Source organism: Drosophila suzukii, chromosome 2L (assembly GCF_043229965.1).
Source record: "Drosophila suzukii chromosome 2L, CBGP_Dsuzu_IsoJpt1.0, whole genome shotgun sequence".
NCBI classification, from domain to species: domain Eukaryota; kingdom Metazoa; phylum Arthropoda; class Insecta; order Diptera; family Drosophilidae; genus Drosophila; species Drosophila suzukii.
In genome coordinates, this window is record NC_092080.1 from 20,638,332 (window position 1) to 20,663,267 (window position 24,936).

The following is a 24,936-nucleotide window of genomic DNA, read 5'->3' on the forward strand; positions in this document are numbered from 1 at the left end:
TTACCCCTACACATATTTTCCATTAACATTCTGAAGCCTTACTTCACTTTCACGCTCCATGTGGAGTTTCCCCCTCCCCCGAGAAAGTGCCCGCTGTGAAAGCTTATAATTATTTCCACCATAAATGTCAAACCGGATGGGTGGCTGTGGGAGTGGGTCAGAGGTCGAGGGCGTGACCCCACCCACTCGTTGTTGTTGTTGTGGTGATTTTCGACGGGCAGAGTCGCTTATCTGAAAATTGCTTTTCGCGAGCCTTTTCAACGCTAAATGCGAAATTACAAAAGTTGGAAAAAATACTTCTCCCCCTCGAATGTGGCTGCTCTCACTGTAATTTATGCGCGTTTTGCATGTCCCAGCGCAATTGTCAAGGTTTTTTGTAAATGCTTTTTTTGCGATATAATTACTTTTGTTTGTTCACCCGACGACCCCGCGACCCGGCAAACATAGAGCAACTTTGACCACAAAACTTTTTCGGTTTGGCCACCAAGGAAGCCGGCAGGCAATGAAAATTGCGTTAGCAATTATTGGATTTTGTGGCTCATTTTTTGTGTCAGCATAATTCTGAGGGCATGACCACCGAGCTCCCTCATCCCGTATCACGCCCTTAGATTGCAGCGTCCATTATTGATTTAATTTAATTAGTTTCCATCCGCCGCTGACCATCTCACTGATTTCCGAACTTTGTTTGCCCGTCTGCGTTTTTAGTTTTTAAGACTCTGTTTTGATTGCAGTGTTTGCGATGAGCGATGAGGGTTTGGTGACCCCGCACAGTGACCCGGCCGAAAAAGTTATTAAAATTTTATGGCCATCACATCGAATTTTCCCATTTTCAAGAGTCGTTTTTATTGTTTTTCCTTTCGGTGTGTGTGGTTTTTCTCCGTCTTTGAATGCATTTTCAAGTTCTAGATTTTATTTGGACTGAGTGCAAGTAAAATACTCGAAATTCACGTAATTGGCTTTTATTTGATTTTTTAGGAAGGCTTAGTTTGTTTAATTGTGAAAATTGGTTTAGCCTGAGACTGCCTTACTGCCCTTCGCATATTTTACACCGGATTTTACTTGTTTTCCATATATTATTCAAGTATTTTCACTATCAGCGTGAACTATGCAAATATTTAGAAATAAATATCTTCCACAATAAACAACAAAGTGGCAACATATTGCTCACTCGACAAGCCATAAATAAACTGGACAAAAAAAACCTGAAACCGGCTGCGAACTGCACTTAATTTATGTAAATTCCATTTGTGCACTCCAATAAAGAGCACATTTTTGCAGTGTTTAATTGCAGAAAAATGTTTGTTTTTATATTTGCTTAAGCGCTAATTTAAATGGTAAATAAATAAATAATGTTGCCGTCCAGTGCGGTCCGCTGTTGCTTTATTTAAATAAATAAATTATCGCCTGGTTGAAAATTATTCTGTGCAATTGCGGTTGGCAGTGAGAGATGACTGCATTATTCATGATTTGCTAACATTAGCTAAATAAATAAAGTGAAAATTTAGGCAACAAATAGTTGGAACACCTGTCTTATGTTTCACAAAGTGAAAAGCCCACCACTTATTTTGTATTGGCTATATATTTCAAAAGCAGATGGTTTTCAAGTGGTAAATGCCTAGTAAATCATAGCTCGTTTTTGTATGTAATAGACTAGACTAATTAAATAATTAGTACTTAAATCAATTGGCAAGGACGAATCTTATTTCAATGCTTTAAACTGCAACTGTATCGCTATCGCCCAGCAATTAGCCATCGCAATACAAGTACTTTGAATGGGTTTGTCTTCGCTATCAGGAATACATATTTGCCGATAAGGCCTTAAACTCAAGACCCCTCGCTTGGTATTTACCTCCGAGCTTCGGTTCATGTCAATGCCTCCAGAACATACAGACGATTGTGGGCTGTGTATCTGTGTTTGATTTACCGATTCGTGAGGTGAGACCCAATTTGTTGATTGATTTGCTGGATTGCCAGACACACAAACCGAGGAGAAGCAATTTGTCGAAGCACAGGCTTAAAAGCAAATTAGGGAATTTCACAAGAATCCATGGCTGTGTAGGTAGAATAATATTATTAACTTAATTAGAAAAAATTTTTGTATTCAATTAACAGTTAAAAATGAGATTTATAGCTGAATCGGGTCATAAATAAAATTCAGTTAAGGCCCTTTACTTACAATTGATTTAACAATAATATAATGCAACCATTCTCACTCGTTTGCCCATATGCACATTAACGGCAATCAAATTCAAACAATTTACAACCGCCGTCTGAACGAAAAATCGAAATTGGAAATTGTTTTAAATTATGCGTTAAAAATAAATACGAAAATCAATGCAACATTTTTGCGAAACGGTTTCTGTTGTTCCTTCGAGTGTCAAAACGGAAGTTTTAATTTACATGCATATGCAAATTTTCCAACTAAATGAACTGCACGACAAACAAAGGATTTAATACGAAAAAAGCGTAATGAATGAAAATTCAATGTGGAAATTATATAAAGTTCTTTGTTTGCGAATGCATTAAATATCTGTGTGGCATTAAATTTGTGGTTGGGAGGCGCTTTTATGACTGTTAAACGTTTGACGCCCGCTCTCATTGCCGCATTTAATGGGCCCGTAAAAAATATTGCCGCTGTTCTTTTGTCCTTTATTTTTTGTCCGTCTCTCATTTTTTAATTAGCCGCCGCATAAAAAGTCACCCCGCAGAATCAGCCAGCATGCCACATGTGGCACGAGCGACATGAGCAGCAGTTGTAAGGTGTCGTTAAAAACTACAATGTGCACACTCGAGTGTGGCTATACGTATCCGTATCCCAATCCCTATCGCTATCCCTACATATATACGGCATCCCCAGCCAAGTGGCGGCGTTTTTTACGAGTCCTGCACAGCGCCAACTGTCAACGGGCTTGTTGACGTTTTAAATTTCTTTGCTGGCTGCGTGTGCGGCATGTGAATGTGGGCCAAAGGGTGGGGGTATGGATGGGGAAAGGGCTATCGCCGGGGTTATTATGTGTCCCGATCCCGGCTCCCGGTTCCCAGCTCCTCCGCTCGGCCTGGTCAAGTGTTAATGGCGTAGTTAGGTGAGGAATTACAGGGGATTTGGTGAGAGGAGCAATTTGCGAGCAGGAAGGAGCCTGTGGAATGCAGGGGAATCTTTCGAGGAGCTATTTAAAGCTGAGCATACCGAGGGAAATTCTCGGATCTAAAAGGGTATAACAGCAACTTCAAGCTGACTTAAGCTAACGACAATTATACGGATTTTTTTGACATTTAACGAACTTGTATACATCTTTTATTTACAAAATTGGGAAAGTGCGTGAAATATTTAGTTCAAGACTACATGGGCCTAGTGAAAATTGTTCTTCAATAATAATAAAGACTCAACCGTTAAGTATATATTACAATTTTAAATGAATTTTCATAAGCTATTCAAACCGTTTTTTGTTGATAAGAGAGCTATAAATTAAAGAAGAATAATTAGGAATATTAAAATTATAATCTTGCCTATTTAAAAAGTCACAATAAGACATTAAATATGACTAAAACGAAATAGTAAATTTCAGTAATAAACCCAATAATATGAAATTATTTTAATCGTTGCTCTTATCTTTTTCCATTACAATGTCTGGTCATAAAAATACATTATAAAACGGTCGACTGCTCCACTAAGCCACATAATCAAACGTATCTGAAAATCTCCAAATTTAATGGCTCGTATGTGGATTAACCTCCGGTGGGTTCCCTCACCTAGAAGTTGAGCTCGTTATGGATCAGCTACTTGAACATTCAGCGCCGCATGAGGGTGCAATTACATGCAGCACGTAAGCCATAAAAATACTTTGGAGTGGAGGGACGAGGGCCCCGTACCCGTCCCTAAATCGACCCACTCGCTGACAGACTGACAGATGTTTATCAACAGCGAAGTTTATTGCATTTCACAAGAATCACACTATAAAACTGATAAAGTGACTAGCGGGCCAAGGAGTGCAATCGAGAAGGCGGGGAAGGGAAATCAAAGCACATAACTGGAATCGATAACGAATAAACTAACGATCTACATTTGCTTTTATGGCCACTGAAATTATTAAGGTTGACTCCCAATTATCATATATCGCAGATAATTTAATGTTTCTCGATTTGTATCGTGAGACAAAATATCTTCATCGAATTTCGAGCACGTAGAAGGGGTTCCAGAAGGGGTTACCTTAGCACGTAGAAGGGGTTCCAGAAGGGGTTACCTTGGACGGTGTCTATCACAGTGTCAATCGATTGGGTTTGGTTGGGGGAACTTGTTGTAGGGACTTAGGTTGACTGCTGTTGGACAAATGGCTTTAAGGCTTTGCAAGGAGTACAGCTGCGTCTGTCACTGTTGGCAAAAAAAATCAGAAATGTTTCTCGGCAACAATGGCAAAAAGTAGGAGAACAGTGGAATATGATATACAAATATAAAAATAAATATTCATAAACATTTTTTTAACTCTTAAGTACCTGTGATACCCTAAAACTAAACTACTTTAAGACTTTAAGGACTTCTTTTGTTATAAATTGACAATGCTACGATGTTACTTCACTTTACATTAGTGCTATAAATCTTCATCTCCTTAGTAAACCCCCTTTTCCCGGCACAAAGGACCACTGTATGGTGTCTGGGCTGCTACACTCTACAAAGTGACAACTTCATGAAGTATTCAAAATGCCTGCGACTGTCTCTGCTCAGGTGGCCTTCCCGGGTGGGGACCTCCGTTGGTCGTACTCCTCGTATCCTGGTCTTTGGCATGTCCTGTGGTCAGGGCGCGTGAAGTGCCCTGCCCCTGGTTACTTTATAGTTGTCCCACTCTGGTGGGGGAATCCGCTTCCTATCTCTGCGGATTGCGGCTTGTCAGCTGTCAGCGTTTTGCCCACTGCCACTGGACTTTGGTCGGAGCTGATTTAAGCCCGCTTTTGGTCAAGATATCTCCATTCCATTAGCATGTTCCATTTGTGCCGAAAGGCAGGCGGCATTAATAATGCAATGCTGCTGATTCCAAATGCAATAACAATTTGATTTATTTACAGATAGCACAGTAGTAACTTGGGGTGTCCAAGGGCCTGGGCGTTGACTTGACTTGATTACCTAATGGTTTTGTTAGGGGAATAAACCAAAGACGTAATTTATTGTGATTATTATCAGCTGTATCAAAACTTAAATTAATTAAGTGTTGTTTATCCTGTTCGTTTATTGACTATCTTATCTGATGCAATTTTATTTGTAGTGCATTGTTTTAATAGTTAATTAAAAAACCAATTTCAGTTATAATAATATACTCTCCTTTTTTCAGGTATGTAAATCCCCCATCCTGTCAGCATCCTCCACTTTGATTTTTCGAGCGCAAGTAAGTCCCTATTTGCCTTTTGGTCATTTTGCTTAATGGAAACCAGAATCAAAGCATTCGAGTGTCATTATAATCAGATTTTCAACACGTGGCCAAGGACTTAAAAAAAGCTTGTTAATCTCAACAAAAAGAGCCGCAAAATAATTTTTATTAATTAAATTTCCATGGCTTGCCTCAGTTCTTCTCATCCGCGCTGCTGTCCGCTGGAAAAGCCGCTTAAAATCACAATTTTGTAAAGTTTTCGCAGTGCCCTTTGAACTGAAATTATGACCGCGGGCGTAAGGCTGTCAACAAGTGCATGTGACCCCGGCCACCCCCCAATTTCCTCCCCCATTTCCCGGCTGTCTGGCGCTTGTCGAAATTTTTTAATCAATACACGACCTGCGGCCATTGTTGATAAACATTATGACGTGCCCCCTACAGCAGATATGAATTTATATCATTCCATTTGCCCGTGGCATTTTGTGATGGAATCAGTTTTTCTGAATATTCAATAAGGGGAGGATGGCGAAAACAGTCGTCATGTGGTTCAATATGAAAAAGTATACATTTTTTGATATCGGTACACATTTTGATACATACACTAAAGTATCCTTAAAGTCGAGTCATTTTTTGGCCCAACTCATTTTGTTCCAATTTGCAGCCCTTTACACAAGTCCAATATAATGAAGCCATTGGTTGGGGCTGACTTTTCGGTCGAAAAAAGTAAACACGGAAAACCTTTTTGGCCAACACCTGCCCAAATGACCCCAAATACCTTTCCTCTTCCAACCACGCCCGCAACTCAAACAATTTTTAATTTGTTGACTTTTCGTGCGGACCTTTGACAAACATTTATTTTAATTTGTTTGGCCCGACTAACGAAATAATTTAGATAAATGCGGACACCCTTTGGAGGATGGCAAACTTTCCAAGAACATGAGATCTAATTAAGCGAATCCAAAAAATACTCAAGCCTGTCCACCAGAATTGATTACTTGGCCCGTTTCGTCTTGACGTTTTCTCGAGAATTGCCCAACACATTTCAACAGTTTTTCACAATTTTATCAGGCTCTTTTCAGGCCCATTTCCCCCCGCCACTCGGGTTTCTTTTGGGAATTCGCCTTTTCTCTCCTCTTTTATTTTGCTTAATGTGCCAAAATGTAGTAACATTTTTTATTTATGTCAACCGCTTGGCACATCCAGCTCGGAAAAAGGTCAATGCGGATCTGGGGGAACTTTCCCTTATTAAATTATTTATCATTTTTTCCATCTAGCCTTTTGCTCGTTGTCGTTTTATCTCTGGCACATAAAGTGACCGGAATAATGTAGGAGATTTCAAGGCTTGGGATATTATGGAAGTAATGATAGAGGAATAAGGGAGTAGGGAATTTCATTAACACAATATACCTAATCTATTGGGCATTTCTTGGAGCAATTAAAGTTCCACTTGAATGTTTCCCAACTTTGTAAACCAAATTTGGGTAAACTCTGCTCACAAGTTTTTATTTGACTAGTACTTTCCATTCACTTTCTGCTGACGGGACTAACTTTTCTCAGCCACAGAAACACACAATTAGCCGCAGAAGAAATTGCATCTAGCGATTTGTGGATGGGAAATGCAAATAAATGCGCATAATAAACGAACCCGGGCCAAAGACAAACCGCGTGCAATTCAATTAAAAACTGCTGACCCGCCCGAATCGACAGGAAGTCAAAGTAGCAGAAGGATAAGACAAAGGAGGTCCTGGGAGAAGTGCGTGCTGATGGAATGACAGGCATTAGACATTAGACGCAGGCCAGGAAGGCCAGGAAGCTCTGCCTCCAAGTGCTCGGCAATTCCTATCTAATTATAATAAAAAGCCGTCGAGGCTCAGGGCAGGGCGAAAATGGCAAAGGCCGTAAGAACAAATGGGTCTCGAGATGATTAGGCTGCGATAGCTGGAAGAGAAGCTCCTTTTGCCACGCAGGACACAAATTACACAAATGGCATGCTGATTAGGACGAGAGTACGTCGAAGATATCGGCCTAGGACTCAGTCCTTATTATGCAATTTTAATTAAAGCACGGCATGGTGGCAGTGAGAAAATAAAACAAGTCCTCGACATGTTGATGTTTATGGCTGCCAAATCTAGAATACATATTCTGACTTTCTTCTGCATCCACTTTTAATTCAATTACGCTTTTCGTGTTATCAAACAGAATGGTAGAGCTAGAAATTAATGAGCGCTAAATTAGTGAAGATTATGCCATTAGGGGTTGACTTTCCTCCGAGGCTTCAATGTCCTTTTCCCCGGCTTTATCGAGCTGCCGAGTGCTCATCAAGTCTCAGCGTTGTCTGATGATTTTTATTGTTTGCCTGACCTAATTTTCCTTTTCTTTGCATTGACCATTTCTGTTTGGCCTATCTTGGATGTCTGAATTGCCCACAAAAGAGGAAAGAAAGGCATTCCAGAGGGCTCCCATCTGGCCATTTCCCCACTCCCTTCTGGCACACACAAAAATGTTTATGAACAAAAAGCTTTGGCATCCCTTTGTGGCTTTCCTCCTCTCTGGCCGGATGTATGGCTGGCTATCAAAATTTAATATGAACAATGGCCAAGAACTAAAACATCATAGATGGCTCTTGTGCGTCTCGAAAAGTGCCTGGAACCCTGCGTAAATATTTTTAATTTAATGCATTTTTCAACCTGGCGCATAGGTAAAATTGAAATAGAATATTTGTGTGTGCACCAGCGAAGGGAAAAATATGGAAAAACAAAGACAATGTGGAGAGCTTGTTAAGAGTAACTCTCTGCTGTAATTTTACCGAAATGAATAGCTATTTGTAATAATAAATAGCTTCTCATAAATGATTTTGGTTGATTTTGAAAACCCATATTTGTTTTGAATGTCTGCTACTCCTTAAACTCATCAATTCCCCTCGCTCCATTTCCCAGTTTCCCTAAGCCCATTTATCAAGCTCAAAACTCAGATTGCTCTGCCTGCAACTTTACATATGAAGTTCATTGACAAAGTTCATGTTTTGATCTCTCCAAGGGGGCCTGCATTTCCTGGCTACAGCCAACCCTCCGGCAACAACAATGACAGGCAGCCAAACCCTTAACCCATTGTTCTCATCCAAAGTCGCATTTAACATTTTAACCTTTCATTTTCGAAACAATTGCGTCTGCTTATAAAAAATAGATGCGAAACGAAACGAAACGAGGCGAAATACCCAGAGAGATGGCCGAGTTGAAGGGAGTAGAGACTACGGATGAGATGGGACTGGGATGATATGGGGGCAGGCGAGTTCGGGCTCTGCGGTGAATGGCAGCAGGACTGAGCCCCATGCGGGGATCCTGGCAGCCAGGACCCGCTCACTCAAATTAAAATGTATAAAACAGAAGTAGACTGATTCGAGCTGCGGCATGCAAATGGAAATAGGACTGGGAGCGGGTGTTCGGCATGCCGTGCATATTCCCAAAAGCAATAACGATGGCAGCCGTGAAGGAAGTAAGGCTCCGCATGGCCGTCGACTCGTATACATGGCTAAAAACATGTTTAAACCTCGGATGTGTATATAGATTAATGGTAGGATGCATGAATTTGTAGGATAAGTGGAGTTTTCATTACAAACTTAACATTAACAGAGCAGAAACTCAAACAGACCAAAGGAAACAAAATGATATTATATAAATCCTGAGGTGCTGTAGCTCATGCCCATTGCTATCATTTAGTTTACATTTGATGGTTAACAATATATAAATAAATAAATAAAAGAGCAGAAGGGAAGAAGGAGAGTTTTATTAGTAGTAGGAGTATTATTTTAGGGATTTTTATTTAAGGACCGACTTCTCCCAGTGCAGCGAGCATTCGGTTTGCTCCTTATCAACCTTTGACTGGCGATTCGGATTCTCCGAGTGGGTTATGCATGCCATAGCTCTGTGGCTAACATTTCAATGCATTTCATTCCAAGGCAGATGTGCAAATTTGATTCAGAGTCGCAGTTGACTCGCAGCTGTTGTCTCAGGCTCGAGCTCGTACTTATTACTCATACGCCCCATACGCCCGGTGTGTTGACATATTTCCAGCTGGATCCTTGGGTCCTTGGTATGCCTTTGTAGGCATCTCTCTCTCACCTGCATACCTGTGCAGGATTACAATCCCCTCACCATAAATGTATCTCTGCCTTCCCCGTGTAACTTTGTGTATCGCTTTCTGTTTTCATTTGCGCTTTGGCATAAAAACTTTGCATACTTTGTGGCGTCTGTTGCAGCTTGTGGAATGTTCATCTGAGATACAGATAATTGCGAGTGTGTGAGTGTGTCTCTGTGTGTGTGGGGGGGGGGGGGGATCTGACAAGTGCAGTAATATCATAAGCACAACAGCAGCAACAACACGTTCTTCCCCTGCTCTACGGCTGGTGTTTTATGCATTGTTTGTTTTTTGAGCTGTTTTTTGCCCCAGGCTGTTTGGTCCCACAAGTTCACAAAACCCACAAGTGCAGAAATCTCCTGTTACCCACTCAAACCCATGTCCTTGTCCTCCCCAAGCCTGAGCATCTGCGTTATGTGATTAGGGACTGCAATTTTTCCGACCAAGAAAGAGCAAATTAGGGATAGGACATGGTATATGCATTAGCAAGTTATGTTCTAGCTTAAAAAAAATATTAAACAGGAAAATAATGTTAACAGGGAAATATATTAAACTTAAGATTAAGGCCTTGATTGATTCATCTCACCAGATTGTCATTAAAGACACACAATTTAAACTTGCAACATTTAAAATGAATTTTATAGCACTATCCTGCAGCACAGAATATTTCTTAGCTGTAAGGAAAATTGATTTACAGTTTGAAACTAAAAAGTAAACCAGTTAGTTGCTGGGGGAAAGGAGGCATGATGTTTTAATTGAATTTACTCGTGTCACAGTAAATTTGAATATCATCATTGTCGTCGTCATCATAGTCGTTGTTTGCAACTGAAACCGAAGCTCCGAAGGCAAATGTTGTCAAGTCACCTTCCGACATGGTAAATTGCAGATGGGCCACGCCCCAACCGCCCCTTTTAAGCGCTTTTAAATTTATTTACTAGCAACTTGGTTTGCCTCGAATGCGGAGGCAAAAAAGTCCAGACCCAGACGACACATAAATTGCCGGCATACGTGTGTGATGACAGGCGAACGAATGGATGAATGAATGGACGGACGGATGGGAAAGCGGTACAAACGGACGGACAGACGGACGGACAGACGGTACTACGGACGGAATGCAGACATAACATACATATATACAGAGGGCCTTGTAGCGGGGTCGACATCACCAACACCAGGGCACAGACGTTGACAAATTGATTGCATTCTTTTATTTCCTATGCCGACGACATCGCTGCACCACATGGCGTATGCGTTATGTGCCTGCCCTTTGCCATCACCTTTCCCTGGGCTGCTTTTAATATGGTTAGATGCAGTTGATTGAGTTTTAAGTGCCGTTCTATGACAACGTTTGCCGTTGCCTTCAATTAGAGTGCAAAAAACCAAACACTATAAAATGTTTGGAAGGATAAAATCAAGTTAAGGCCCTGCTGCCAGGCAAAGGACAATTTTATTGGAAAATATTGATTTGTTTACATAGCCAGGGGATGCAACAATAATAGAATTATGCTGCAATTTTGTTGAGCTACCAATTCAGGGGCCATATTTAAAAATATTAAATTCCATTAATCACACTGTTCCAATCCTCCATCAAGCCTCATTTGTAAAAAAGCCTCCTTATGTTTTTGACAAGTCTTCAGACGCAAAAAGAGATTCAAAGCAAACAGCGATTTTTTTAATATATCATTAATAATTTATAAATGAGTGCACATCTTGGAACTCAAGGACTTCTTTCAGCTGAACTCACAATTGAAAAGTCCTGGAAAAGTACTCCGCTAAACTGTATGATTAATACATTATTTATTTATGACATTTACAGACGGCGTGTAAAAATAGAAAGCGAATGCCTGATGAATGTATATCGGGTCCTTGTAGGCGTAAGGCTTCCAAGGCGAATGAAGATGTCAGAAACGCCCTCTGTCAAAGAAAGAAAGAAAGCGTAATTTTCTCGGCCTTGCACGCATCATCAGACAGGGGGGAGGGGGTGGGGGATCACCACCCACCACCCCCTTGTTCGTGTTAATGTTATGCAAGCGGAGAGGACCTGACCCCCCTGAAAACACCCCACATAAATATGCATAGAAAATGCCTAAAAGTTAATTACCGTCAACATTCTGAGTGGCGGCTGTTCGGAGAGGAGGTGAAAGTCGGGCGGAAGGGGCGTGTTCCATGGGCGTTGATTTTAATTTATGGCAGACAAACTTTTCCCCACCCACAAACGCTGCGGCATCTATGTGTGAGCTGGTAATTTAATATTCATGACCGTGTCAAAATCAATGCAAAAGACGGAGACGCAGCAGTTGATGCCACTGGTCCGGGTCTATTCCAATCTAATTAGCAATATTTTATAGTAACGGCCTGGCTGCTAATTTTAATTGAAATTCTATGCTTCCGCCTATCTTAATTTTTTTGCGCCCCTCCGCTTCGCAGCCATATCGGGCATAAATCTCGGTTTACCCCTTTTCCGAAACAGCCCCGAGGAGTCTGCCAATAATTACCCTCATCAAAATTTGTGTACTTCAACTTTAAAGAGCAAAAAATTATTCTGCTTGTGCGGGTGTTTGGGTCTTGCTAGGGCCCTTATAAAACATATGAGGGATTCTGGGGAATTTCTCTGGAAAGGGGTTAAATTTGTATATGGGATACCCTTCACAGAAATATATCGTTAGGGAACCTTACAGTAAGCTTGATATTGAGAGATTATATTAGAAATGTCCTTACTCTAGAATTTAAGTTGGAGAGCCTTAAAAAATTATCCACATTCATATTCACTTTTTTTTAATATTTGAATATTTCTATGGATTTAATAGAGAATCCCGTTTTTATCGTAACACCCTTGTTTTCCTTATGAGAAACCTTGAAATATCATCCATAAATTTAAATCAATTTTATAAATTTAATTCATATTATTTTTAGTATTCGAATATTTCTATGGATTTAATAGGGCATCCCATTTTTATCGTACAACCCTTGTTTTCCTTATCCTGATTCCTTGCTCTTTTGGCTTGCTTAATTCCTCCACACACATATTATCCCTCGTTCACACACTCACATATTACCATTATGCCGTTTGACATTTGCATTTCAAATGATTCTGCTTGTTGACTTTAATTAGCTGAGATTTGTTGCTGCTTCCTCACACCGCCCCCAAATCTTGCCCACATGCTAATAGCTTTTCCCCCCATCCCTCGGAAAACCGAACGGGGAGCTTTTCCAGTTTCTTTTACCAGTAATTGAACCAAAGGACTAAGCTCTGTTATTTACCTTCCATTTGCATAGTTGCGAATTCCCCGAAACGAGCTGGAAAAAAACATTGGAAAATTGTGCTCTTTCCCTTTTGGCGTTTTCCGCTTTGGTCATGGAAAGTCTCATTACCAGAGCAACAACCACAACGAATCGATTTCCTGGGCTGGCTTACCCCCAAACCGCTTTTCCCGGCGGCGAGCTCATACAGGTGGAAAATGCGCAAAAATTCATTGTGCAGAAAAAGTTTTCCTTTAAATGGAAAAAAAAACCAAACAACTGTGGAATGGGCGGACTTCACCTGCCATCGGCTGTTGCTTTTTGCTCTTCCATGGGGGCGTGTTCGGTGGAAAAGTGTATTAAAATGTTGGGAAACGCTGTCTTCGTTTTCCCTACCACTTTTCCAGCTGTGTTCAGCTGCTTGGAAACAAACAAGGGGGACTCCTGGCCCCCAGCTTCCCCCTTTCCACCCAATAGCCCGGGGACTTTCCCCCTTTTTCTCCGTTCTGCGGTTTTCAGCTCGGCAATAAAATTCTTTAAAATTAAGCATAAAATATTTAAATTCAAATTGTTTTAGCCAAACATAGAATGTACATTTTCGGTGGGCTTTAATGCACAGCCAGAATTTATGTATGCTTTTCTGTTTCTATTTAAATTTGCATTTTATTGCAATTTGTTTGATATTTGCCATTGCTCGGCTAAAGCACATAAATTCCAGTTTCACTTTATGTTATTTTATGCATTTGCCTTTTATTACCCTCCCCCCGGCTATTTTCCGGGCAAAGACGGCTCCTTCAGCCAGTCGAAGGTATATCTCTGCCCATCCTGGCTTTTTGTTCTGGCTCACCAAATGATAATTTATGCAAATGTCTGTAGTCCCGTGGAAGAAGACAAAAAATCGCTGAGGGTTGCAACAAAAAGCCTCCCAATTTCGAGGAGCGGATCCATTTTCCATTTCCATTCTAGTTTGCTTTTCCTTTCGGCTGCCTCTTTGTGCTGACATGCTTTTGTCATTTATTTTGTTTATCTCCTTTTTGCACTGTGCTCTTTGCATGTAACAAATTATTATTATGTTTCGGCCATTTTTGGCTGATCCAAGCGGTTCCCGGGGCCAGTAAATCACAAAAAGTCTGGGTTTTGCCCCTGACCTTTTTCGGGGCTTTCTTTTCTGCACTTGAGTAATGAGCTGCTTATCGAGAGGCCAAAAGGTAAAACTTAGCTGGTTGGTAAATGATATGGCTTCATCTTGTTTCGAAATGGTTAATGCTGAGCTCAGGGATCTTAAGATAACTTTTTGACCAAAATTGGAACACTTTAAGGTTCACAAATATCCCTGTTTTATTTAAATGTGCAGATATTTATTAAGTTCCAGATACTTTGCAGAATTCTATCTCACAAATACTCATGTGCTTGCACTCGCATTTTTCCCTCCATTACATGAAAACCTTTGCCGGAAAGTATTTAGGGGGCCTTTCACTTTCGCCCAGCATACCAGCATCTATCAATGGCACTTTGCCAAATTCCTGCATTAGTTTCGTTTACTTTTCAATTGCCTCGGCATTTCCCTTTTGCCGTTTCCATGGGAGACATTTCAACTGCACTAAGTAGCCAATTGACAACTACAAATTGAACATTTATTTTCCAGCTGCAGCTCAAAGTGCAAGTGCTCCGGGTAAAGGGGAGTTGAGAGTAAAATGCTTTACATAGCCGTGTAGTGGGCCCAAAGGACTGAAGTGGCCGGTCATCAGGCTGGCGAAGTGAACAACTAACTGCAGGAACTTTGAGAAGATGTTTGAGCAGCTAAAATAATAGAATTTTCCCCTAAATTTGGCCAAAGATGCCTCACTAAGGCAAATAGAAGAGGAGACGCAGCTCCGGGTCCGTATGCAAATGTTTTAGACATGGGTGGATGACTATCACAGTCACCGTCGTCATCGTTCTTGAAGTTTCCCCCATATAACGAGGGGACTGGGATACAGCCCGATCCCATTTGTTTATTTGTTTACTTTTTGCCATTTGCCTGCATGCGAGTTTTCCTCCACTTTGTCAGGGTTTTCCCCTATTCTTTCTAGTATTTCTGTAGTCGTCATTATTTTCTTGGTTTTTTTCCCTCTTCTGCCATGAATATTTTCATATTTTCATGTGACCACTTTGGGCTTCTGCCTGCGACTGCTTATTCCACTGGCTCCTTTCCTTATCCTGGCAATTGTGAGCAAAACTTTCGGCTGCTGGCTGCTTCCTTCCTCGGAGGTCGCATGTGTAGGACCGTGTTATTTAATAGGCTTTTGTGACTTGGAAGACGAGCACCAAATGGCTGGATGTTCGGCACAGTGGAACAGGCTCATAAGATATAAATATTTTTTGAAATATCTATAAAGACTATACTTAGTATAATTATGTAAGTTTATGTAAGAATTTAAGTTATTATTAAGTAATAATCGTAAAGTAAGGAAAACATTGGTATTTACTTAGACTAAATGACTGCATTTATTTAAAAATGTCATGACAACCTGGAAAAAAAGAGCTACAGCAGAACAAAATGTATTAAATTTATATATTAAATTAAAACGTACATGACTTTTTAATAAGTCTTTTTTAATATCAGTCGGTTGAGATTGTAGCCATTGTTCAATTCGATTTACAAATTCTAAACTGTTAAAAGTGGTAAGGAATTATGTTTTGGTTTGTCAGGCGAAAACTGATCTTACTAAGGATCAAAGCACTTAAGTAATGGAATTTCATTTTTATATATTTATATTTTTTGATTAGGCAATGGGTTTAATTAATCAATTCGACATACAAATTCTAGATTGTCAGGAGTGGTAAGGAATTATGTTTTGGTTTGTCAGGTGAATACTGATCATACTAAGGATCAAAACAATTAAATAACACAAGTTCTTTTTATACCTTTACATTTTTTGTAAAGTGATCCTACTAAGGATCAAAGCACTTAAGAAATTTAATTTCTATTTTATATATTTTTATTTTTCCATCAGGGGTCTTCTAATAAATGGGCTTGCAATAAAGAATGTCACATTCTACTGTCCCAAAACATCCTCTTTGGTATCAGAGGTCTCCTTTTCCCTCCCCGCCTCTCCTGAAATATTTCCATCTCACCCCGGTGTTTGTTTTGTCTGTCTGGAGTCCTCTGCCTTTTGGAGTCGTCTACATGTGTTTGCCCCTTCCCGGTTTCCTTGCAACCCCTTGTGGAGCCCCGACCACAACCGCTTTCCTTTTTGCTTCCGTTTGTTTGCATAGTGGCTGCTGTTTTGGTAATGCGTTCAGATTATTAAACATATTTTCTGATGCCTGACAAATGGCAGGACAAACGGTGGCAAAACTTTCGACGTGAGTGGCAGAAGAACGTAGTCTAGAGTAGAATTCGGGCAATTAAAAGAAACGCTAGTTACTTTAAGTGTTCAATAAAAAGCAGGAACAGGAGCTGGCTATAATCGTAAGTAGGTCAGGCCATTAAAATTGCCACACCAGGCGAAACACACACACACTCTGGATACACCCCGAAGGAGATTTATGGGGGTGTTCGGAGGAGGAGGGCAGAAATACGGTATCGTATATGGTTTCCTGCTCCTTGTTTAATCGTTAAAGGAATTCATGGTTTGTTTCTGGTTTTTCCCTCCGCTGGCAGCTCAAGTTTTCCTATGCGTTGACATACGGAAAAGGGGAACCCCACACATCCATGGATCGGAAACACACGAACTTGCAACTCTGGTCGATAGAGGAAGCCACCTGCCGTCGACGAGCACACACACTTTGGTTAACTCCCTCGACTCTCGCTTTCAGAAGTTGCTGCTAAATGCTTTCTGATTGTTATTTTTCGTGTTTTCCTCGGCTCCTCCTCCAGGACTGCGAAATTACAATTATTACACGGACCCAAACCCAAGTTTTCCACTTCTTGCAGTTCACTTCTTCTGCCTCAGCTGCTTTCCCTAAACTTTGGTTTTTGCCGCTCCAAATGCAAAATCTGGTAATGTAGGCGTGTTTAACACAAACTTAAGTTGTTCGTAATGACTTTGTAGCAAATTCGGTGGGGATGGAATCGGATGGAGTGGAAGGCGGATGTAGATCTTGGGAGAAACGGCAACTTAAGATGGTACTCTTAAAGCTCGCAGCTGGAATTTAATGAAAAAAGTTTGAAAAGGACATCTTGATGTAGAGGGACAAATTACAAAGTGATGCGGCAGTTTTGCAATAGACCATAAGAGCAATAAAATATTTAAAATGTAATTTATATAAAATCAAAAAAATAATGTTCAATCATCTTATAAAAGATTAGGCATTACAAAAACTTAAATCACATTTAAAATCTTCAAAATCAAAATACAACAAGGCAGGGATAAAAAATAATACATTTTTTGAGATGTTCTTTTTAAAAGGGCTAGTGTTAAACCTTAAACTTTGTAAATAGGATATAAAAATATTAAAACAAAATGAGTAAAATATGCCTTTCAAAATATATAAAATAAAGTTAATTGTTCCAAAATTTGTTGGGTAGCTTTGCTTTTCTCCTCGACAGCCCAGAAATCATTTTTACCAAATTTCTAAATTCAAATATAGGGTTGAACACAATCAGTTACTTCTTTAATCCTCTGGCGTTCGTTCAAAAAATTTTGACTGTAAAAAACGCGATGGAGGAGGACCTGGAATTCCTTATCAACGCCCTGTCGGTGCCAAATACTCCATTGACCGAGCCGTACGACGAGGCACAGTTGCTGGAGATGCGTGAAGCCTTCAAGACACTGCAGAAACTCCTTCACCGCAGTTCCTTGCCCGTGGAGGCGAGTCTGCGCTCCATGCCGAGGTCAAAGGCCGGAGAACATACAAACAGGTTCGAGGAACGAGATCTGCCTTCCGTGCTTGCTCTCGTGGGCAACGATTACGAGAGGATCAGCGATCAAAACAGTGGTACTCAAGGCTGGAACTCGGCGGAAAGTGGAGTCCGAACGTCGCCCATAATTTTGGAATGTGGGCTAAGGGAAAGTCCCCTATGCAGCAGTTCCTGGAGCGTCAGCGAGAGTCCCGATGTTGAAGACATGGCGCTGGTGCCCTACGAGGAACTCTGCAACGAGCGAAGCAGCTCGGAGACCACGCTAACCGGCCAGTCCTACTCATCGTCGGGCATCTCGATCAGCATTCCCGTCAACTTGGTCTGGAACAACAAGGAGTACAACGAGTCGCAGAGCACGGACAGTGAAACCACACTAAAAGCGGACGGTCGCCGGTACTCTGTCCTAAATTAGGGTTCTATAACTCCTGATCATCAAAAGTAGTCCCCGAAATTCTAAAGGCCATTCTCAATAAGTATCGGTAGTTTCATTTATTTTTTAGTAAACCGTAAATTAAACGTAAATGCTCCCAGTCTACCGAACCCATGATAATTATTTGGACATTTTTCATATCCATTGAAGCTTTTAGAAGCTTTCCGCTTAGTGAAGCCTGCTTCAACATACCCACTTCAGCAGTGAAGCGCCTCTCTATGCGATTCTCAACAAGTTTATCTGAGTGTGGATAGTACCGAGAGATCAGGGATCCACATCATCAAATTAGAACGCATGACCTGACCCCAGACACAGTTTTAATGAGTAAGCATACCAACATGTGCCTGTGACCCCTTGCTTAACCCTTGCCGGCCACTTTCGACGGTTGCAGTGAAACTTGTAAAAGTGATTAAAACGGAAATTTAATTGAAATGCGCACATTTGCGTAGGCATTTGCCCATTTCCGTTTGACTGGGCACGCAAACCACTCTCGGATGCTCAGATACCGGCATATAGAATGCCAAATGTTTGTCTACAAACAAATGGCCTGCGGTTATTTTGCATTGCATTGAAGTCCTGCGTGGTGTGGATGGTTCGAGGTCGGGAGATATATTTTTGAATTCTGCGTTCCTCGGTGTAATTTCAATATTTTCTGGTGTTTGCGTGCGTGCGGCAATTTCCTCTACTACCGAAAAATCTAATTTAATTTCGTATGAAATTTACTTTCTGTCCGTTTCCATTGCCGTTTTCATTTGTATTGAAATGTTTGCCCGGTTTGAACAGGTGAGGCCTTCGAGCAATTTGCTTTCGCTTTTCCTGCGTTTGATTTTTCCATATTGCCATCACTTTGAGAGTTCGTTTGTGTGTATTATTTGAGTGTTTCCCTGACTTTTTGTCGAAATCATGGTTGGGTCACCCAGCCTCTAACCTGAGCTCGTATATGACCATTTATTGTTATGCATATTAAGCGTCGGCATGTACGGAATGGAATGCTGGAAAAGGAGTCGGCAAATGCAATAAAAATGTTGTATGCCAGCAATTAGTTTAATGGTCGATCTGAAGGAGGGATACGAATTCCCTGTGGGAGAGGATATTTAACGATTTCAAGAATGAATGCTTTTGGTTTTCTGTGCATTTTATGGTTTTCTATTGATTAAGGGATTTGCGCCGTTCTATGCGCTTCTCAATCAGTTTACTTCGCGTTGTTGTCTTAATCAGCGTTCCTTCAGTTATTGTGCTCTTTTCAAGTGAACTTTCATTCAATATCAGACCCCGTACTCCGCCTTTCATCCGTTTAGTCAGCTCTTTCATTCAATTCACCATATTCTGGTACATTCCCGCTTTAACCCACCACTGCCCGATGTGTCTGCAGTTTGTTAGTCTCGCTCTTGTGGGGCGTGTAATTGCAAATCCAATTAATTTACGAACTAGTCACAGCAAATGTGCTACTAAGTAAGACATAAATAGCACAAGACTCCCCACTTTACACTCGCATCGGAGCAAATGTCTGGGCTTCTGTTCCAGAATTTAAAGTGTCTCGTGTTGGACTCAAGTGTGGATCTTCCATCGGTCTGGGATGGAGAGGATCGAGTGCTTGACGCCGTAGGTTTTTGGAAGTGCTTCGTGTGCTCAGGTTGACAAATGCACAACAATTAAGAGAGTAGTTCTTGGGAATTTATGCTGACGAAGATGATGCCCGGGGCTGCCAGGGAAATTGAAAAGCCAGAGCTGGAGTGGGCTTCCTCACTCCCCTGGATCATTTCGGGTAGATGAACATCCATTTCGCCTTAATGCTTCCGTGGCGAGCATTGAAAAACCTGAGGAAGAGAAATTATGCTAATAAATCGCGGCGACACGTGTCGTTGTACTCCTGTTTCAGTCCCTTTCCCTACTAATGGACATGCGCCACGAAATATTATGCATTGAGTATTTTTCAAACTGCCACATTGTTGCACTGCTCCGGATTATTATGAACTTGGGCCCGGCACTCCTGCACGTGGTGTTTACACATCATTTACATAAATCGAGCAACAACTTTTTTGCAATTTCTTAACGAACAACGAAAGAAAAGCCGGCCCAACAAAGTTGTTAATTATACTTGACTGGACGAACAGAGCCCCGTCTTTATTTTTTCCATTCCTTTTTAGGAAAATGTAAAAAAAGGTATTCGGTGCTCTGCTCACTCAGCCTTTGATAACGAACTGAGGGGTTGGGATTCGCCAGGACCTGCCCGCTTATGACGTGCTGGAAGAAACCATTAATCAAAGCTGCATCGCCTGGGCGAGTCTAGCACGGCAGTTTTACATACATTTCTCCATTTCTTTTTTACTTACCATCCAAAAGAGCCCGCTCTTTTAACGACTCCAAATGGAAAGCCGTTTTTACCAATGTCGATTTCGGTGGGTCGGCTCTTCGGTCGCGTGCGTACCATTTAGCAGGGAACACGGCCCTGAAACGGTTGCCAGATTAAACAATTTGAGGCCGAGCGGAAAAAATGTGTATTACCTAATTGTAGTAATTAATGAGCTTAGTTTACAGTTCTGATGGGCTATGACAAACGAATTGTGGGGCTGGCAAAATTATTCGATGATTAATAGTGTTTTTGGACGAAAAAATGAAACAATAAATGAAACGGAAATAATTTATTAAATAAACAGAAACGGAAACAGAAAAATTGCAGAAAATACTATACAATTTCAAAAACATTCAAGCAAAGAGGAATAACTCAGAAATAGAGGTAGAACTTCAAAAGTGTAAAGTCCCCCAAAAGTCCAGGATATAATACTCCCACGTCCTTTGACCTGTCTGTGCAGAGCTTCCTGCTGAAAAGGTGCAATCCAAAAATTTAATTACATGCCCCAGCGAATCGTAAATAAAGCCAGTTGACGCAACCTGAGAGCCCACAGACAATGCCCAGTTGCAGATGTGGTACTACAAACAAATATTTTTAATAAGTGGAAGGCCCGAAGGGTTTCCGTCATCCACGTGCGTCATAGTAGTCCCGGCAACCTTGGGATTCATGGGGTATTTTTCAGAAATTGCAATAAAACGTATGGCTGCGCAATTGTGCTGCGGACGAGTAATTTATAAATACTTCGCCCGTCCTACGAACTGCCACTAAACAGAAAATCCTTTATTTTCCAATGATGCTGCTGTTGAGCCAAACTAATTTCCCGGACAAACATGAAACAGCCCCGGTTGCATCCCCTGAACAAACACACCCCTCGGAAAATGACAGAAAACAGGGAAACCAGGGATGCGGAATGTCGGAGGTGTGTGTACGTGGATCGTGGACTTTTATTTTGCTATCCGTCTGCGAGATTTTCGGTGGTGGCTGCGTTGCCATGGTGGGTGCTTTCCCACTGACTTTTCCCTATTGACGAAGTCGCCTTTTTTCCAGGTCGCTTAGTTAATTTCCACTGCAGTGCAATGCGAAGCGGTGCATTCAAAATTAAATCCTCGACGGGCTATTTGTCATTTCTGACAGTTCAAACTGCTTTTGAGGGAGGGGTAGATCGACTTTTGCGCAAAAATTACGGCTTATGGCGGGACATTTATTTTCGTCCTTTATCCCTGAACTTTATATTCCCTGAGCGCCGCAACTTCTGTTGTCATCGCGATCCGCTGTTGTTGTTGGTAATTAGAGCTATCAGAAAATACTCAAGTAGCTGGATGGAAAATGTTCGGAAGTTTTGAAGTGAAATTTGAGAAAGTTCTGGAGCAAGAACCAAAAATGTGGGGGCAATTAATAAGCTAGGTGATTTCACTCCTTCCTTCTTGGGCTGCTAGAATATTTGACTGACACTTTTATATTCGTTTGGCTATTGATTTTTAATGTTATTAATTATTTAGATTCCTTTCTTGTCACAAACTTTTCTCAGCCACATAAATCTCTTATAATCCGCTTTACTTATAAATATTTGCTTTTTAATCTGCTCACATCACCAAATCAGCAGAAACAAAATACGCATTTCGAAAATTCCCAGGGGGCGGAAAAAGATTAAAATCAAATCATCTCGTAAATTGCCACAACTCTTTTCTGCCCAATCCGCCACCAAGGATATTAACGCCTTAGTCCGCTTAATGTTTCCCCTGCCTAGATCACACAAAACATAAATCATGAAATATAATAGACCAGGCACAGCCATAAAAAACGAAATTGAATGCGAAATTTGCATTCAGCGCACATGACGAAATTCGCCTTTAAGTACATAGCAATCAGAAATTATGGTTTTATGGGGCCGAGTGAAGGGAAGCCTGGCAACAGTTGCGAATCGAATCGAATGGGGGCCACAAATGCCATTGTCGGTCCTTGAGTGGGGTGACTTCCCCCCATTAAAAAGTTTTGTCAAGTTAAATTACCAAAAATTGCAAATTGCTTGGATTAAACACGACGGCGAACAGGGACAAGGACATGGCCACTTTCACTTCCTGCCATTGGCCATTGTGTGGCCAAAGGATTTCATACACTCAATATAATTAAGGGCTCGAGCCTTGGGCCTCCTCCTGGCCGAAAACTTTGTGTCCAGGCAACAATTTTGGCAGTGCGGCCATTGTGTGGCCCTAGTTGCTGGCCAGAGAATTTGTCGCCGGGCATTCTGAATTGTATGTTAAATTAAATTTTACCACAGAGACCAGTCTGGTCGAGTCATTGAGCTCCTGCCCCTGTGGCTGGGTGGGATTGCTTGGTCGGCTTGTGGCATTAAGTTGTCAGTTTGTTGAGCCTGACAGATTTTTCATTCCCACGTTGGGGGGGGAGAAGCCGAAGTTTGTTTGCTCTGTGTGTTCGAGGTCACAGATAGGCATATGTAGTTAATGGAACAATATATCACTTGGTTTTACATAAATAAATATAAACTTTTGTACATTTTGTGTATACCAACTCAGAGCCCATTCTAATAGTATTATTTTCTTCTATTCCAGGTAATTTCCCGACTATTCCATCCTTTCAAAACCCAAATTAAGTGCGTAAGTTAAACTGTCTCAAGTGGCACAATCCACTGCAATCAGCCTGCTGCTGCTGTTACTTTCCTATAAATCAATAAAACAATGACAGAGCCTCTGAGAAGAGTCTTCTTGATTCTTGGGTCTTCGGCGGCTGAAAGTGCTCTGCAATATATCACTTGGCCATTCGGCTGATTGTCATCGCCTAAACGGCCAGCGGAGCATTTCATTTAACTGCCCTCCCGACCATCCCTGCGTATACGTATTGCGTACATCCCGCACTCCCTCCACGGCACTCACTTACTTATGGTAGTTGTGATACTGGCGTATGTGGAATTGATGTCGAGTGCGGTCGCCAAGGAATAGGAGGCAGCGTTTCCATTTAATAGGCGCACATGAGACTCCCGACACATAAAAACCAATTTCGCGTAAGTGATAAAAATGCAATGAGCACTCGCCTCCAAGTCCCACACGATTGGGATTCTGATTGCGATTGGGATGATGATGATCATTATGATGATGACAATCATCGGCTGGTGACGCAGACGCCTATGAATTAAATTTACGATGGCACAGAAGTAGTTTTGACACATATATCTTAAAGAACATCGTGGCGCCATAAAAATCTGTGGCCAGCCTTAAATGGGAGCCATGGAATGGGATGGGGGCTGGGGGCTTGTGTTGTGGGGATATAACATAGCCTGTTTTCCTTTTAATTGTTTAATTCGTATGCCGACATCAGCAAGAGGCTGCTGGCACAATATTGAAACTATGAGATAGTGATGAGCCAGTGTTCTAGATACATATATGTAGGATGACTCGAATGTGGGGAAAAATCTGAAGAGAAATAGTTTTCAACCATCGAAAAGATTAAAATCGTTTTATAACGCTATAGATCATATAATCGTATCCTTTCGTGTCTCTTTTCTTTAATGTTCACCCGTCATGTTAATAATAACCTATAGTTTTTCTTACATATTCCATTTTCTTTATTAAGTTTGGGTTTGTAAGCGTATTTTTTTAGTTCGGAAATATTTCTATGGCACCATTTCCAAAGTCAAATATTGAACTATATTGAAGCTAAGTTCTATTCGTTTTATAATCTTACCACTTCTTTAAAATAACATTTTTTTTAAATTTTCAACAGAATATGTTTTATAAATGGCCAAGACCTTCCACCCTTTATCGATGTATTATCCCCGATTGTCGTGAGTATCACGCTGTCATGTCTAGGAATGCCTGGCTTTCCCATCCGATGCAGCTTTCAATCATCATCAATTTCACATAAAAGTGTCGCCCACACGACGCAACTTGCAGACGTCTTCCCTGCAGTCCCCATTCCCATCTCCAGCCCCATCCCGCTGCAATAGTCTGCCTTTGGCGACATAATGACGAGATCATATCGACAACAGGGAGTCGGAGTCCCGGAGTCGTGGCATTTTATTTTCAGCCTCTGCTTCTGTGTAGTCGTGAGAGCCTTGTCATTGTCATTGCGATGTGCCTGTCTGCTGTGCACTTTTCAAGTTCAATTTCAATCCCGGCTCTGGGCCCCATCCACTTGCAAATCAATCTGGGGGACAGAGGACATATAGATGGTCAGTCAGCCAGTCATCCAGTCAGCCAGCAGTCTTCTCAGTTAGACATGGCAAATGACCGGCAGCTCGTTTTATTGTGCAGAGCCCTGTCATATTTCCTGTCTGCAAAGTGTTGGGCGAAAGTTTTATGGCCTTTTGATAGTTCCCATTTGATAAGGCCCTGTGCAGCAGGAGTTTATATTACAGGAAATCTCACGGCAGAGCTGAGAAATTGATGAGTCTCGCGCAAAGTTTTCAAAGTGATGTGCGCAAAGTTTCGCACATGCTGCTTATGTTTCCGGTTATATCAGACTGTTTGTAACTAATTTATCATTTACACCACACCGTTTAGTAATAAACAAATTATTGTAATAATTTTTTAATAATCAAACAAAATAGTACATTTTTATT

The 24,936-nt window shown here is 41.2% G+C and overlaps 2 protein-coding genes across 3 annotated transcripts in view; both read left to right on the forward strand.

The window, feature by feature from the left end:
- Positions 1-24,936, forward strand: part of Trim9 (E3 ubiquitin-protein ligase Trim9) — an 82,537-nt gene that overhangs the window by 6,587 nt on the left and 51,014 nt on the right. The gene's annotated exons all lie outside the window — the stretch shown is intronic.
- On the forward strand, positions 17,245-18,030 carry LOC108021078 (uncharacterized). Its single transcript, XM_017089591.4, has one exon. It carries the CDS (start codon positions 17,378-17,380, stop codon positions 17,987-17,989), a length of 612 nt encoding a protein of 203 aa, XP_016945080.2. The 5' UTR covers positions 17,245-17,377; the 3' UTR covers positions 17,990-18,030.

Coding starts and splice junctions, on each gene's coding strand:
- LOC108021078 (XM_017089591.4), top strand. CDS start 17,378: ATGGAGGAGGACCTGGAATTCCTTATCAACGCCCTGTCGGTGCCAAAT.